General features: G+C 45.4%; 1 protein-coding gene across 1 annotated transcript; it reads left to right on the top strand.

Moving 5' to 3' along the window:
- The first annotated feature begins 370 nt into the window (after positions 1 to 370).
- Positions 371 to 16,817, top strand: LOC105558975 (neurogenic protein mastermind-like). The gene is made up of 5 exons (XM_012006956.1): positions 371 to 701; positions 7,700 to 7,883; positions 9,860 to 10,159; positions 12,822 to 13,079; positions 13,240 to 16,817. The coding sequence occupies exons 1-5, from the start codon at positions 384 to 386 to the stop codon at positions 13,485 to 13,487; spliced, it is 1,308 nt and encodes a 435-aa protein (XP_011862346.1). The 5' UTR covers positions 371 to 383; the 3' UTR covers positions 13,488 to 16,817.
- Positions 16,818 to 17,379: the final 562 nt, after the last annotated feature.

Raw genomic sequence — 17,379 nt, 5'->3', positions numbered from 1 at the left:
CGAGTCTATATTTATCAAGTAACATCTCAATTCTCCGAGTGGGTTTCTTTTTCCGACGATCGACGGCTCGGCCGTTCTTTGGGAACTTCGTGACGGAAAAACGAGTAGCAGCCGTAACAAAATCAGCAATTGACTCTCCTGGCTAATAAGAGAGCTCGGTGTATCATATCCCGCAATTACTCCTATCCCTGAGCGTCGAGCACTAATAATGAAGCACGTCGGTGCGAGAGTTACGCCATTAAATCCGTGTTGTATTGCCAGGCTGAATGTTTATCGCGCGGTTGAACCTCTCCGTCTCGATTCCGTCGCGATCTGCGAAGGACGAAGGACAATTGTGTGAATATCTGGTTGTGGTTTTGTCGCAGGTGTCGGCGGGCCAGCACATGCAGCTCTCGGGCGACCTAAAGCCGGTCGTGTCCGTCGCGGCGCAGCAGGGCATGTACTTCAATCAGCAGCAGTCGCAGAACCAGGCCGGGCCGCCGGCCAATCAGGCCGACACCTACTGCTCGGTCTCGCAGTCCCAGACCATCAATTTCACCCAGCAGAGTTTGAGGCAGCGGCAGACCGGCGGAGTGCCGCAGCCGGGCGCCGCCGGCCCGGGGGCGCGGGGCCATCCGCAGCAGGTGCCGCCGGGCCAGGTCGACCAGCATCAGCACGCGAAGCTCCTCCAGCAGCAGCAGCAACTGATGCGCGCGCAACAGGTAAGCCACCTGATTTTCTTGGCGTCGAAAGGGCGAAACTTTCGCGCGGTCGTCCTCAGGGTATCATTACACTGAGAAAAAGTCTTTCAACATTTGCTTGTGGCATATACCTTAATGTTTATTTCGCTGAAACAAATCTCTTATTAAATACAGCAAAATACAATGTTATTTCTAGTACATAAACAATTTATCTTATTTTTAAAATAAGTATTACTTATTACAAAAAATTGTTTGTTTCCTTGAAATGAGTTTTTTTAATTGCAAATATCAAGTTTCTTTAAACTTTTATAAATTCAATATACCTAAATAATTATAACTTCTCACAATTTTGTTTTATTCCAATTAATAGCAATGGGATTAATATTCATTCTCGTTGCCAGTCAATAACACAGAAAAGCAAAAAGTTGTCTGTATATTCAAAGGTACGCGTCACTTTGGTCTGATGAGTAAGATATTCTATAGCAAACTTACTTATTACATTCTCACTCCATCGCTGTAAATGTATTGTATCTAAAACTCTCTGAACACTATGATCCATTTTTATAATGGTTTTAAGCAAACTTAACATATAACACTGCACACTGCACACTTAATATGGCAAATCAGATGCAGAAGGACAACGAACCGTTGCGGCGTCCCTTATCACTTGTCTGCCATATTGCATGCAACGTGAATCAACTAGAAGTAAATTTTGACCCAACGAAATGGCCATTTGTTTCTAAGGCATAAATTTAATCTCCGAAAATCAATGTCATATATCAGTAAAGATTAATCGTATTGTGTGTAGCTAAATTACATTTCCGGATTTGTCGTACGACAAATGTAATACCAGCCTTACACGCGCACCCAGAGAAAAGTTTCTTTAAAGTCAAACAAATTTTCTATGAATTTTGACCTTGCTAGACTTTTATTTAATTCAAAGAAATGATTTCTTCGCCTTGACAAAAATTTTATTTGATTGAGACTGAAATCTCCCAGAGAAATCATATCTGTTTCTTGAAATCTAGCAAATTAGTAGATTCAAGGAAACACGATTTCAACGTATCTCATTTGTTTAACCTAAATAAATCTTCTTTCTGGGTGCGGTGTCTCGAGGTTGACGGCGATAGAAGCGGCGTGTCGCCGTCCGAGCGATCTCGCGATTGACGCTCGATGACCTCCCATTCGGATTTTTATGCGCTACATCGCGCCGAAATAGACGCGAAATTATGTCTCATGCATGCATAGATCACGTTCGGGCTCGCGTTTTTCCACTGAATCGCTTTACGTAGCGACGATCGTGCGTTTTACCTTTATGCGATTGTTATCGTCTTTCGCGCACTTTCGCACCTTCGCCGCGATATCATCGCGTTCGAGAAGTACGATTCCGAGTCGTTACGCCGATAAACGGCATCGTCCTCCGGAGCGAAAGCTTTCGCCGTGACGATCGCTTATGCAGGTAAGATGATCGCGAGATCGCGGCGCGATGGCGCATTATCCGAGACATTAAGCTCGTATCCGGCGAGAGAGGAAGAGAAAGAGAAAGAGAGCGCGAGAGAGATAGGGGAGAGAGAGCCCGCGACGTCCATATGCAACAGGTACCGCTACTAGGTCTTTTGCAACTTCTGCCCCGTCGCGTTGAAAGAAGCGACACAAATAGGACAAATAGCGCCAGCGCGGCGTGGCGGAGGGAGGAAAAGTGACACGGGGGCTTTCTCCGAGAGAGAGAGAGAGAGATGGGGAACAATGGGCGAAAAAGTTTTTGCGCCGCGCCACGGAGCTGCTTCCTGCGGGAGCCCGTGATATCGAGGGAAGCTGGATATCGGCAAATTAGCGCTTTCTCGGCGATCACCTCACGCGAAATTAAACACCGATACGTACGCTTTTATTTTCGCGATGGCTCGCCGACCTCAAAAGCGACGATTCTCGACGCTAAACGCATTCGACGCGCTTATCCCGCACGCAAAGAACATAGCGCAAGCGACACAATTGTCGTAATTTGCCCGTCTCCTCGCGCATTCTTCCCGATTTTTTCTCCTTTATTATTTATTTTGGGATTCTCCGATGAGAAAAATATTGGAAATTACCTTTCCTTAAAGAGGATTTGATAGCGGACGACTTTTTTTTTAACTCTCTTCAATTCGCCGTCGTAAAAGCCTTCGATCGAACTTCTTGATCAAAGAACGTCCAAGTACGTCCAGAATCTAGCATCAATTTTAAGGGGATCCTAAAACCGCCTGTTTTATCGACATTATTTATTAGAAGTAATCTTTTAATTGGCTTTACAGAAATGCAAAACTCTTTTGCGGAATTAAAGTACGCAGCAAAATCTAAACTATGCTGGTCGACTTTGTATCAAAAACGAAAAAAAATTAAACATATTACTAATTTTTGGTACACTTGACGATAATATTTGCTTGATACAAGAATTCTACAATAAATATATACATGCTAGAACTCGATCCAAAATCTTGGTCTAATAAAATTGCCGCTCTTTCGTAAAAACTGCAAATTGATTGGCTATAAATTTCTCAGACCGAGTGGAACTTGAAATTAAAAATGTCGACGTTTGGTCTATCTTATCGACACGGATGGAGTTCGTCAGCGGCTTTAGGATCCCCTTAACTTTCAAATTGATTCAGATCAGATAACTTTTTCTTGTGCGGCCTGACGACTTGTCTTCGCCGCTTATTGCGAAAAGATGCGCGTCGCCGCGAAATCGATCTAGCAATTGCGAAATTGTGGCGTACACGAGGAGCTGCTCGTCGGGAGGATCTCGCGGCGTTCGCGTGGCCGCCTATCGGCGGATGACTCAGTCAAGCAACAGCCCGATTGTTATCTCGATAATGCTAAGGTACCAAAGACGACGGCTGCTCGTGCTCCAGTTACTAATTGTACGTTTCGTAGTTGGTTAGTCATTCCGTTTCTGCCGGGGATGAGCTTCGGGCGACGAAGCGGTGCGCATCATCCAGAGCGGCGCGCAGCCAGCCCGATCATTTTCTCCCAAGTGAGGAGTTCTCGGCCAACGTTGATCTACGCGAATCGATTGCTCTCTTTCGAAATGGCATTTTTACACACTTACATGCGCATGCAATTGATTAACAATCGGCAGAGCAACGAATTGAAGAGGCATAATTCTCGCGACTGACTCTCGGATTGCTTCATCTCGATTCACAGTTCCTCATCAATATACTCTTTGTGGAGGTTTTCCTCTGGATGGTTTATTAAACGAGTCTCTTTCACAAATCGATAATCGACAGTAATGTCAAGATGTATCTATTGAAAGCAACGTACACAGTTGGATGAGGCCCGGCGGTTCGCGACTTGCACTTGTGTACGTCAGACTTTCGACGTATTATATATTCTCTCTTTTCGTTAAGTTTTTACCTACACGTATTTTCAGCTGTCTACGAACATTCGAGAAAGTCGCTGCTTAATAATACCGCTTCGCTTTTTCCAAATAAATAGTGCCGGACAAATAATACGGAAATGAATATTCAACAGTCAAACAGTTACCTACATCTTGCTACAAGGTTTATAAACAGAATGTTTCATTTCAATCGTCCTGGGAAAATATTTCGAAAAATGTGAAAGATACAGAGGAGGAGATTTTAGACAAAAGTTGTTCGGTTCGAAGGGGAACGTAAGATGGTGTCCTTGGTTTGACCTTGAGTGAACATACCAAGGTCATGTGGAGTTCAACTTTGTTCTTTTAAATGAAACCCCCCCCCCCCCCATTTTTCATTGCATATTCTTATACCTCGAGAACTTTTCCAAACACACTACAATTATTTTTGCATGAAATACTTGTCGAGTTAAAAGGCTCGAAAGGTACAGTACCAAGGTGCAAGCTGCGTGGAAGTTGCACGGTCGAATTTACACCTCTGTGTGGTTTGCGTACACAAATAAATATAAATAAAATATAATTCTCGAGATACAGATCGAGAATATATTTAATTATATTTATCAAGTTTTGCAAATAATACATTAGCCCATAATCTATTGTATCAACATTGCGAGAAACGTACAATTGTGATATTATAAGAAATGTACGAGATTTGGACCCGATATATGGAGGAAAGTCCCTTATTATGAGATAGAATCCTAATACGGGACAGCAGGGTTTCCGTTAAATTAATAGGCGTCATCGGTAGATTACACCGTGAATTTATTGCCCTCGGAGCGAAATCTGTTTAGTGAAAAAATCGTTGCGAAAAGATTCGTGATTGAATTCGGGTGTCGTAAACTTGCTATCTCATATTATAGAAACCTATCTCGTAACAGAGGATTTTCCTCTATGTCTCCGGTGTAAAGTGAGAACCGTTGCAAACGGTGGTGGGGTGATATCTTTGTCGAATTCCCTCACGTATGTTCCCTTTCGGTTTTTCCGCTTTCGCACGCAACATGCCCTGCGCGATCTCGATTAGCCCGCACTCGTAGCCCCGCGATAATATTATAATTGACGAGATGATCGGTCCTGCATTCATTCCGATCTATTAGGACAGTTAGCGTGCGCGGAACATCATCGTATAACGTCGTCCGCGCGAGTTCTAGGAATCACCGGGGCTCGTAACAGTCGCGGAAGCCCATTCGATCTCGCGTGGTAAATGCGAGTATCGCGATGGTGAAATACCCCGGTAACCGTGTTTGCAAAATTACAAAATCCGCTCGCGCGAGATCCGATGACGAGATGAATGAAAGGGGGGGAAAAAAGGCAGGAAATATTTTCGATACTAACTTACGTGGAAATCTTTTCATTTTTTTTCTCAGGGCACTCTAAGGGCCAGTTTCACAAACGTCGATTAACTGCTAACCGAAGGTTAACTGATCCTCTGTCTCTTCTTAGAGAACAAGACAGAAAAAGATAGGGCATTGACTGAACTCTGGTTAACAGTTAACCAACGTTTGTGAAATTGGCCCTAAGACAAAAAGTGAAGAATTTCACTCTTATTTTTAAAGTGAAGTCGTTAGCCAAAATTTAATCCAACTAGTATGGTATTCCGCTACTAGATGGCCGCCGAACTCGTAAGTAAGATCACGATAGCCCGGCAGACAAGGGACCACGTCACGGGCCGGGACGATTCTTCCGCGACAATCAGCAGAATACTCTCTAAAATTTGTGGAGTGAAAATACTGCCATGGAGTGAAATGTTTACTCCATTGGAGTTAATATTCACTCTGTTGGAGGAAATATTCACGCCAATAGGGTGAATATTTCACTCCATGGCAGTATTTTCACTCCACAAATTTTAGAGAGTAAGCGAAACTATCACATAAAGTATAGATTTTCGGTATTAGCTGTGAATATCAGAATACAGCCCCTATATGCAGTGATCATAGTGAACAAATAATAGCGAAGCTCTCGTCCATGAATTTTATACAGCTAACAATAATCGATGAAAAGTCAAATAGCACTCTTTTCAGAGTTGAAGAATCAGTCCAAGTAAAGAGCAAATAACGGCACTCTTTCAAAAAGTGAAATTGCACTCCAGTCGGGCCGGTGGTATTTTCATTATTTCTTGGAGCGAAATCGCACTCCAAGAGAGTGGGATTCCACTCCAAAAAATTTAGCGAGTACATTCTATTATTAAGTCGACCATGACTATTTTAAAGACTACGGCCTTGTTACCTGTGTACGGCTCGCGTTGGCCTTTCCTACACTCCACTGGTTTTCATTTTCGATACTCTGGGAATACTTGTTCAAGCCCTCGCGCATCCATCCTTCTGGTCCACCGCCAACTGCGGAAGAGCACTTTCCTCTCTCCTGACTAATGATGCTTGGTGACCTAGTGCGATCGCGTTCGACGCGTAGAGCCGCGATTTACCGGGTTCGGCGGTCTCGTTGCGCAAGAGCATCCGGGATTGCGTTTCCCGCTTCCTGGTGTTACGCGTTGCGAGGAAAGTCCGGGGCGAAGGAGAGAGACGCGCGACAATGCAGGCAGCGGCCGCGATGCTGCCGAGCCCGCCCGTCGCTTTTCACACCGCCGTGTCTCGGATACGTTCACCCTTTCGCTCTCTCCCCCGCTCGCGCCGCTCTCCACCGCTCCCGGCCTCCTCTCGCTCGTCGCGCCGGCCGGCGTCTCTTTCCACTCTCGACCGAGCAACAACCTGCGATTAGGCGAGCAACGCCCTTCTGCGCTCTCGAGGCTCCGCGAAAGAGCGACGGGAGCCGCGGCGAGCCGACCTTAAAATCGTACGTTGCGACTTTCAGCGCGCGCTCGCCGATCCTCGAAGCGCCCGTCGGAGACGACTTTCCAAGTCTCCACGCGAGCTACCGAAAACGGGACGCGTGTTTGCCATTGGCGATGCGATGAGGCAAGCAACGCGATATTTCAGCACGTTCAGTTATATTAATCCGAGAACCGAAACGCCAGGTAGTTTATGACTAATACTTTGCTCGCATACGTGCGCTGAAATAATCCAAACTAAACATAACGTAGCTTTTATGTTCTTCCATTCTGCAATGTTGTTACACTTGGATCTGTCGTAAAATAGGACCGATATAGCGACAATATTTATTATAGTGGAAGGAAATATTTTAGATCTGTTTCACACATATTCGTGACGCGTTAGTGATGTTCGTGATGTATCAGTTACGATTATTCGCAGCTCATTCGTATAGTTTGGACTTGGTGATTTTCAAGATGGCTAATTTTACAAACTGGCAATGGTCGCTGTACTTTTAGACGAAGAAGAAGCGAATAAGACTGAATGGCCCGAATACGAGACCGTGCCGGGCACGTGAACACGTCCATGCGAAAACAAAAGGACAATATTTGTCGTCACTGATACGGAAAATGAGGTTGCGACAAGTTCAAATGTGTCAAGAGTACTTTTTGTCTCGTTCTCGGGGTAATAATCAAATTTTTACAATTTAGATACTTTCATTTCTATAATTACACTCTACATGTAACTGTTTTACGCATTGTGGAATTAGAGCGTTTTGTCCCAGCCGAGTCGCTCCGCGTATCATTCTTGTGTTCTTTTTCTCTAATTCTTGCGCGTTCCTACCTTTACAGGTGATGCAGCAGCAACAGCACATGGCGGGCGGAATGGGAGGCGTAAGGCCGCCACCACCCGAATACAAGACCGCAGCCCAGGCGCAGATGATGCACGCCAGTATCGGTATGGGTCAGCAAGCGAGGTTCCCCAATGCCGGGACCATGCGCAGAGGGTCCATGCAACAACCTATGCCGCCGTCGGGTAAGTCCAAAGGAAAAAATCCCGTCGGCCCCGCTATTTCGTTCGTTTATACAGGTTTGTACCTCATGGTTGTAACATAGCGTAACTAGTGTGTTCACTCCGTCACTTGTTTCGTTTTACGTTGATCCCTTCTGCGCATCCGACATTTTTTTGGCGGAGCCAATGAGACGGATGTTGTATATGTGGTAGTGTAGTCTTGATACACTACGTCACGTACGTCGCTGGATTGTCGCCCAGAATAATGGCGGAATACACCGTGCTCGGGACCGAAGAAATCAAAGGGGCCAGCAGAGAGTGGACCAACTAGTTGTACTATGGTAGTGTAACTTGGACGAGTTCAGTTTTATTCATTAATGCCTGGACCTACATTTTTATCATCATTTGTCTCATCTATACAGGCTGTATGTGTGTACAATCTTATGCATTAATACCTGGACCTCGATTTTAGGATTCACATTTTCATGATCTTTATTCCCGTCTATACATCGATGAGTAGTTCTGGCTGTAGTTCACACAGCTTCAGTAGAAGTCTGTGGTAGTACATGCAATCTGAAACTCAGTGATTTGTACAGGTGAGAAAAATGATGATAAAATGCAGGTCCAGGTATTAATAAATGAAAAACAACCTGTACTACCTCAGACTTCTATAGAAGCTGTGTGAACTACTAGTCTAAAACTCATCGATGACAGACGGGAATGAAGATAATGAAAATGTGAATCCTAGTAAAACTGAGGTCTAGACATTAATGAATGAAACTTTAATATAACTGGTAAGTCCACTCCGTCATTTGTTTCGTTTTGCGTCGATCTCTTCTGCGCATCCGACATTGTTCTGAGCAGACCAATGAGAGAATAGTTGTATGTGTGGTAGCGTGGCTTTGATGAGTACGTATACACACACGTCGCTGGATCCTGCCAGAGTGCGTGGCGGAATACCACCTGATCGGGACCGCAAAGATGAAAAGGGCCGACAGAGAGTGGACCTACTAGTTGTACTATGATAAAACTGAACGTACTATACACACACGCCGCTGGAAAAGATCTAAGGGCCGACAAGGAGTGAACGTACTAGTTGTACTATAATTGTAACGTCCACGTCTTGACGTACCGGATAGTCTCGTGAAAAGAATTACAATTAGTGCAGGAAAATCCGGAGATAATAGATTTATTGAGAATTTAAACGCCCGATGTTCGGTGTAACGACAAATTATATTTATAATAGTTTCCCTACGGTAAAGCGTGAAATGGACAAAGGGAGGTAAAAGTTATTCGCTTCCGCGTGCTTGTGTTTAAAACACGTCCTCCTGTTTCTCCTGTTTCCTTTGTCCTACTCTTGGCTCGTGATCGACACTCTCGCGTGCAGTCCAACGTTCTCTCGCTCGCTTCGACCTCTCGTTTGCGAATAACATGTGTACAAAAAAATCACTTGTCCGTTAATAATAACGTCGTGCACCGGACGGCTCAACCGTTACATCCCTGCATTAATAAGATCCATTTGCTTGACGGCAAACAGATATCTCGCGTTCGCCGTTGTTCGCCGTCGTCGGTACCGGATTACACGTTGAATATTACGGAAAGAATTCGACCGAGCGTAAACGCGATGCTGACGTCCCGCTGGATCCGCTCCAGGCCAGAGGGAGAGAAAGGCACAACGGGCGGCGAGGAGACGCGGAGGGGCAGTCGAAACTATCCTTATGCATCCCGGCCTCTCTACAAGACTCCTATCGATCGGGCCGACGCCGGTTTTCCCGAGGTTCTATCCAAACCAGAGGAGATCTGCGGATCCTCGCCGTTCTCCCCCGAAATCTCGCCCTCGCGAATTTGCGATTCGCCGCGCGAGTCTCAATCTCGATTCGGTTGAATTTAACTTGCGTTCGTCCACCGTCGCGGGAATTTTTCGTTTCCGCGCGAGTTTAAGTAACAGCAACGGCCAAGCGACGTCCCGACATCACGGTGCGTGTGGATGTTGTTTGCAGGTCCAATGATGAGGCCGCAAATGACGCAGCAGCAGCAGTTACACGCGGCCGGCGGTAACGTGTACATGGGCGGCGCCGGGATGGCCGCCATCAGCGGTATGCATCAGATGCATCGGCTAAACTACCCGAGGACCAACAATCAACGGCCGCCCAATGTCAGCGTCGGCCCTCCGGACGGCCTTGGGAACAGCATCGCGGGTCGCGGCGTCCAGCAGGAGTGGCGGCACGTTTTGATGCAGCAGCAGCAGCAGGGCTTTCAGGCGCAAATGCGCTCGCAATTCAACCAGCAGAGTCACCAAGGTGAGACTGAGGAGAGATTCAGTCCTGAGCAAAACAAGGACGGCAAACGTGATATTGTTTGTTCAAAGCAGTAAAGTGAAAAAATTAATAAGCAGAATGTTTCGACTACATAGAGTCTTTACCATTCGATGAATCGGTATCAGTGAACTCTATGCTATACTGAAAGACCCCTTACTGCCCTCTTGAAGAAGATGGACAGAGACGGACAAATGGTCCCCACGTATTTTTCTTTCTAGTAATTCGGATCTTACCCTGTAAGCAGGGTTGGGAAGTAACTCGTTACAGCTGCAGTTATTTTTTTGTTTAGTAATTCTAACTTAACTTCGTTACTTTCTCTCCATATGTAACTGCAACTTAACTCGGTTACATTTTTTTTCGATAACTGGTAGCTAATTTAAACGTTACATTAATAGTTACTTTATATACCTTTTTTAAACCTCCACAGATCGCATTGAGCCTTGCATTTGCGCATGAACGCCTTTATCAACGCTTTACAATTCAAATACAGATTCTGTGTATTTATTTTCACTGCAAGAAAGTAACTGCAGAGTAACGATTCGTTACTTTTTGAGTAACTTAACTGTAACGCGTCACTTTTGAGTAACTGTAGCTAGTTACATTTTTAGCGAAAAAAAAACTGTAACCGTAACTAGATACCTTTATAAAGTAACTTTCCCAACCCTGCTTGTGAGATAGAAAATCATTGAGCAATCAGAATTACTAGAGAGAGAGAGAGAGAGACAGAATGGGAACCACTTGTCTGTCTCACTCTTCATCAAGAGGGCAGCAGATCTTCCAGTATATAAAGGAAAGTCCCCGATTGTGAGACAGCAGGTTTTTAACGTCCAAAAATTCAGTCACAAATCTCTTTTCGCAACTGTTGCACAATCTAGCAATGAATTTTTTTATTAAACAGATTTCACTCCTAGATTCCTAAATAAATTCATGGTGGAACCAACGGATGATGCCTGTTAATGTAGTAGAAATCCCTCTATCTCTAATTAGAATCCTATTTCATAATAGGAGTCTTTCGTCTAGTACAGAGTTCAGTGATTAGTATACACGAATAAAAATTAATTATATAGGGATAAGATGGTCGGTAGATAAAAAATTAACTTTAAAAATACATAAAAGAAAACATAGATCCATATAAGTCAAAGAAAAAGTGACAAGAGGCTACATCTTATGCACGGAGAGAGAATTTTTCTAAAAATTTACCCTGAAAATCATGTAATGGGGTAACATGGTATTTTGCAGAACTTTTTATGAGAGTTTTTTGAGATTTTACCATACATTTTACTAGTAATTGCACTTGTAGCGAATTCAATTGCTTGTGCTAGTGCGCACCGAGTGCACACTAAGGTTTGTTTATAGTCGATGCTTATATTTAAAAATTGTCTTAAATACCTCTTGAAGTATTTCTTATACAGAAAAATGGTCTGTACAGCATCCGTAAGGATAATTTTTTTTGCTAAATAGTTTTTGAACATGTATTTGAGACAAACTTAAATATAGGAATTGACTACCCATACAGCACAGATGGTTGCAGTTACATTGCAGAAACGTGCAATCTTGCAGAGACATTGCAGGGATATAAAATTGCAAACTTTCGATAGCAATATTGCAGCAATGTTTCAAAAATACTAAAAATACTATATTTTCTATTTAAACATTTTTCGTAAGGATAATTTTTTTTTGCTAAATAGTTTTTGAACATGTATTTGAGACAAACTTAAATATAGGAATTGACTACCCATACAGCACAGATGGTTGCAGTTACATTGCAGAAACGTGCAATCTTGCAGAGACATTGCAGGGATATAAAATTGCAAACTTTCGATAGCAATATTGCAGCAATGTTTAAAAAATACTAAAAATACTATATTTTCTATTTAAACATTTTTCCTAATTACGAGAATTTTATAATGTTATTTTCGTTGATACCAATGCGATTGCTCGCAATCTCCATCTATTGCGAAGCGACAAAATCTCCTTAGGTTGCTTCGCAATAGCTTGCTGTATATTGAAAAAGGCCCGGATGCATATGTAATTAGTAAATTCTCTGCTTATGTACAACAACAAATTATTCCAAAAATATTGCACTGCAACATTGCTATAACGTTGCACTGCAATCTCTCTGAGGGCGGACATTTCAACGTTGCTGCAACCTTCCAGAAACGTTGCAGCAATATTGCAATCTTGCAATGTAACATTTCTGCAATCTTCCTGCAATCTTTCTGTGCTGTGTGGGTATAAACAAGCCTTGGTGTACATTCACAGTGCGCAACCGAATTCGCTCTTAGTGTATATTTTACCAATAGAATGCGGGGTAAAATTTCCAAAACTCATAAAATTCTTCGAAATGCCACGTTGTCCCACGATTTTCAAGGTAAATTTTAAGAGAAAATTCTCTCCCCGTGTAGAATCGGCGGATCGTGTTGATCGGAGACTTCGGTCACTAATGTCAGAACTAATTTCGCTGTTATGAGCGAAGCCGTCGTTCGAATATCCCGTGTTTTTGTGTGTGGATACAAACGCATAAATGCAAATCACACGTTGAAGCCGCGCTCCGCGCGAATTTCGCCCGCTGTTATTCGCGGGGAAAATTACTTGTGCGGAATCGACACGCCGGGATTTTATCGGATCGCACGATTTTTCGCAGGTGCTTTCGGCATGGGCGGCGCGGGCGGCGCGATGCAAATGACCGCGGCGCAGATGCAACATCAACAGCTAATCCGCTCGCAGAACGGCGGTATAGCCGGCTCGGGGATGGCCAACAGCACGCAGATGCAGCAGCTGTTGACGCAGCAGCACCAACAACAAACGCTTGCCATGCAGCAGCAGAACAACAATCAGATGTCGTTGCAGATGCAAATGTCGCAGACAACGTCCGTCAACTCGGTTAACGTCCCCGGGACCGGTGAGTAGCGATCCGCGGGGTGTTTCGAGCGAAGACGTTGCAGCGCGCTCGAGCGCAAGCGTTTACTGGTCGGACGGTGTCTCCGTGGCAGGGATTATCTGCCCCGCGCTTTGCGGGCATTCGGCACATTTAATTGGACCTGTACGAATTGTGTGTTCAGGTTCTCCCCTGCATCCGCATCAGCAGTACGGCGCGGGTAGCCCGGGAGTGCGCACTCTACCGCCACCTCAGCAGCAGCATCCCCAGCCGCCACCGCCGACCGCCACCGCGGACCCGTCCGTGACGGCGCCCGACTTCACCCTCGAATTCCTGGAGAACCTACCCACGGGAGACACGTCGAACTTCAGCGCCCAGGAGCTGCTCAACTCCCTCGACTCTACGGCCGGTTTTAATCTCGATATCCTGTAATGGGACCACGCCTGCCGCGTGGTCGGTTCAGATGTCGGTGTCCGACGGCATGCCGGTTTTACTGCGACGGCGGGCGAGTGAGAGACCCCCGACCGTCCCCCTAAAGTATACACCTGGCGCGACGGTACCGACGAATTTCACTTCGTCCGTCCGCGTATCGACCTGCCTCCCGTCGTCGCTTCTCCTCGTTGTATCAAACGAATCGACTTCTCCGCCGGTACTCTCTCGCAAGGAAGCCGTCGACCCGCGAATGTCCCTTTTCGACATTCGAGTCTTCAGTGTTTGCGACTGGAGGAAGGCGTTGTCGGTTAAACGAGACGTTTGATTCAATCGAGTCTCGCGCGAGTTCTAAGAGGGAACGATGATAAAACTGCTGATACTAGAGAAATTTGAACCGACTCTTTTGAACTTGACGCTGAGGGAACGGGCGCAGGTTGAGCGACATGCAGGTACTTTGTTATATTTGAGGACTGACAATTGTGAGTGACAGTTACCCACCGGTGCGACAACGTCCCACAGCCGGTCGTAGTGCATTCTCGGCCGCCGCTCACTGCGGCCGCCGACTATTCTTCTAGGCAATCACATTTTAGTAAAATTTAATTTTGTAATAATAACCGCCCGAAGGGGGCGAGGGGGGAGAGTTTAGCCTGTGGAGACGTGGTAGCGTGGGATATCAAGAGGCACGTGGAAGTCGTTCTATCTCTCGTTTTCTCGTCGGGCGACGATACCGCGGCCTCGGGGAAGGGCGCGTAACGCCACATCGAGAACGATCGGATACATTTTCGAGTGCCCGCGTCGACGACTTCGGCAAAACTGCGATGACTTCGACGGGCATTCCGCGAGACGATTATCCGCTCTCTTGATTTTTCACGTCGAAATCCGCGCGAGTAGATAGAGATATTGATATTGATACGAGGGCCGCGATCATAGTAGAGTTTACCTCGACTGAACCTATTCGGCCGCGAAAACTGGTTACCTTGCGCCGGCCCGCCGTTGCAGAGCGTCCAAGATTCCCCGGACGGGCGGGCACGGCCGGGCGTTAATACTTTATAAGGATAATAATGTAACAATGTAACGATTATATTATATTATTACATCACAATAACGTAATCATATGTCGTTATATTATTACATTATTGTGGAAATGATAATGTAGTAACGTAACGATTAGAAGGTAGCGTATTTAATTGTGCCGTTAACGGCGCGTTTACAATTAACAGCAAGTCAATTATCGAACATTCAATTTTATGAGTTTGCGACGCGCGAGATCGCGCGCGCGCCGATCTGATTGGACGTGTATCGGAGATTCTTACGACGAGAAGGATGAGAAAAAGAAGAAACTTCCTCCTAAACTGCATTGTTAGCGCTAATACGAGATAAAGGGATTCTTCATTGTACATAGATATTAAAAGCTAGAAGGAATTCGAGACGTTAAGATCGCACACGGACACGCAAACACGTACACGCATACACACACACATAGACCCAGAGTTTAGCCGATTATCTAAGAATAAGGAACCTAAAATATATAGACAAATATTATAATGATGAATAGTGATTAACGACGACGGTAATGTGCGAGGGTACGCGAGGAAATTATGCGCGGCTGAGAGAGGGAGCGTGTGATAAGAGACTTGACAAAATGTATCAGCGACAGAGCACATTTGTTCACCGGTATATATATTTATTAAGTTTCAATACCGAATGTGCTGTGTCGCGCCATGTCGAAGCTGCACACAAATTAATCACGGTGAGGTGTAGATTCCATTTCCGATCCGGCGAGAACTATCCGTATTTTCTAAAAGGGGCAAATCGTCTCCCCCGGAAATTCGCTTCGCGCGGAGTGTATCGTCGAAATGTTCAGCATTCTTTTCCCCCCCTTTTTTGGGTTTTATTTCGTCGAATTAAATCGTACGATGACGCTCGTACGCTTTATTATCCGGATCTTTAAGAAGTCACGAGTAACGAACGATGTCTCTGAGAGTTTCCGCTCTGCGTCGGCTCGTGTGCGCGAAACTGTTAACGATGTATAATAAAGTACAGTGCAGTCCGATGCTGCAAGACAGGGCGAGGGAGAGCGGGAGAAGGAGAGAAAAGGGAATCTGCGACTATTCTTCCAAATAGCGATACATTCCATAGATAACAAAAAAGAAAGGGATAGCGATCTGTGGTTCGTCTAATCAAAAGTACTGTTTTTAAAAGGCAAGAGAAACGCACGACAGAAAGGAATATTAATGTTATAATATTAAGAGAAGCAGGCATTGAATCCCGCGCTTATATATACACGCATTCGCGAGAGAGCACATCCTCGAGCCGTTCGCCGAAAAGTTGCGCGCGAAGACTTCCGATCGGATTTTAACTGTCGCCTGCCGCCGCGACTCTTCGCTAGGAATTAGCGAGTCCCGCGCCAAGTGGAGATTAGGAGATAATAATATTAATAATAATAATCGTTTTTTAAATTTCTCTCAATCGGGTGGGGTGACACTATCCTGTAAAATATTGGGGCCACAAAACATAATCTAAAAAAAAGAGAGAGGAGGGGTGGGAGAAGGAGAGGAAGAGGAAGATTAGAGGTCTGATTCTCACGTCAATACCTTTGTAAAATCTTTACGAAAAACCGGCGAAAATTCACCACATTGCTTTGTCCGTTTTGTACGTTTCACGCGAGCGAGGGAGGAGAGAGAGAAGGGAGGGAGCGACGAGGAGGCCGAACTGCGCATTGTTATAGAAGAGAGAGCGAGAGAGAGAGAGAGAGAAAGAGAGAGAGAGAGAAAGAGAGAAAGAGAGAGAGAGAGAGAGCGAGAGAGAGCATCAGGGACCAACCGAGAGAAACAAAGCGCGCGATATCGATTGTCACAGTGGATCGTTGTCTCTCTTCTTCGAGCGGATTCGCGGGGAGGGAAGCAGTGCCTGGCGAAAACAATTTGAGCCGTTTGTTACCGACTTGTTAGAAAATTAGCCACGGTGTCAACATTGTACGCTCGAGGGTTTGCGCAAAGAGGGGAACCCATGGCACTTATTATTACGCATAGGCCGACATTAGGTGTACATCGGTGACGCCGCATCGTTGAAACGTTGATCCTCTCTTTTTTTTTCTTCTTTTTTACACTGTCGACAGTCGATCGTGAGGGAGCACACGATACAATCGAGGCGAAGGTTGCGACGTGTTGATTTCTCGAGGGTGACCTTGGTTGGGACGCATATATATATATTCGTATTATTTATAAATATTTATAAAAGAAACATTATATATAACACGGGCATTTCGTATATAGAATAAATTCCATGTTGAATTGTTATTAATAAAAAGCGTTGAGTTCCTACAAGATACATATATATCTTCTTCACTTTCGAACTTTCGAACTTTTTCCGAAAAAACAGTCTCCGTCTCGTCGGTGACGCCGGGCGTCGCGCTATCGGGGAAGATTCACGATTCGGCCGCGCGCGGGATAAATTCGATCCGTTTCGTCCGCGCGGAAAATCCCACGATAAACCGTCGGCGGCTTATCGCGCGCGTATCGATCCGTCCGAAAATTAATGCGCGTTACGCGAGCGTTTCGCGATCGGCGTGCAACGCGAGACTTTCCCCACGCAACCCCCCGTTCTATCTCTTTCCCGATGTGTCTTGTCGCTGTTCCTTCACCCCCTCCTGCAAAAATCTGCGAATTGCTTGGGACCGGAGGATTCGCCAGCAGTGATGCCAGAAGTTAAACGCGGCCCCGTCGGCCACGAGACGGAGGAGACACTTAACAAAGAAGAGCCCACGTCGAGAGGCCGCGTCTCATTTCTGGCACCACTGTCTGCCAGCCGCCGTACGTCTCTCCCTTTGTATCTCACGGGAAAAAGTATGAATTTCGTTTCGTTCCCCCCCGTTTTCCCACGGCGTGCAGAT

Source organism: Vollenhovia emeryi, unplaced genomic scaffold (genome assembly GCF_000949405.1).
Source record: "Vollenhovia emeryi isolate VEMERY1.0 unplaced genomic scaffold, V.emery_V1.0 DF939297.1, whole genome shotgun sequence".
NCBI lineage: Eukaryota > Metazoa > Arthropoda > Insecta > Hymenoptera > Formicidae > Vollenhovia > Vollenhovia emeryi.
The sequence above is the reverse complement of the archived record's forward strand: the minus strand, read 5'-3'. Positions and strand labels throughout refer to the sequence as shown.

What these genes read in the sequence shown, in the direction of transcription:
- LOC105558975 (XM_012006956.1), top strand. Translation starts at nt 384, where the DNA reads ATGCAGCTCTCGGGCGACCTAAAGCCGGTCGTGTCCGTCGCGGCGCAG. An exon ending in ACAACCTATGCCGCCGTCGG is followed by an intron (nt 7,884 to 9,859) that starts GTAAGTCCAAAG and finishes TGTTGTTTGCAG; the next exon opens with GTCCAATGATGAGGCCGCAA. An exon ending in CAACCAGCAGAGTCACCAAG is followed by an intron (nt 10,160 to 12,821) that starts GTGAGACTGAGG and finishes GATTTTTCGCAG; the next exon opens with GTGCTTTCGGCATGGGCGGC.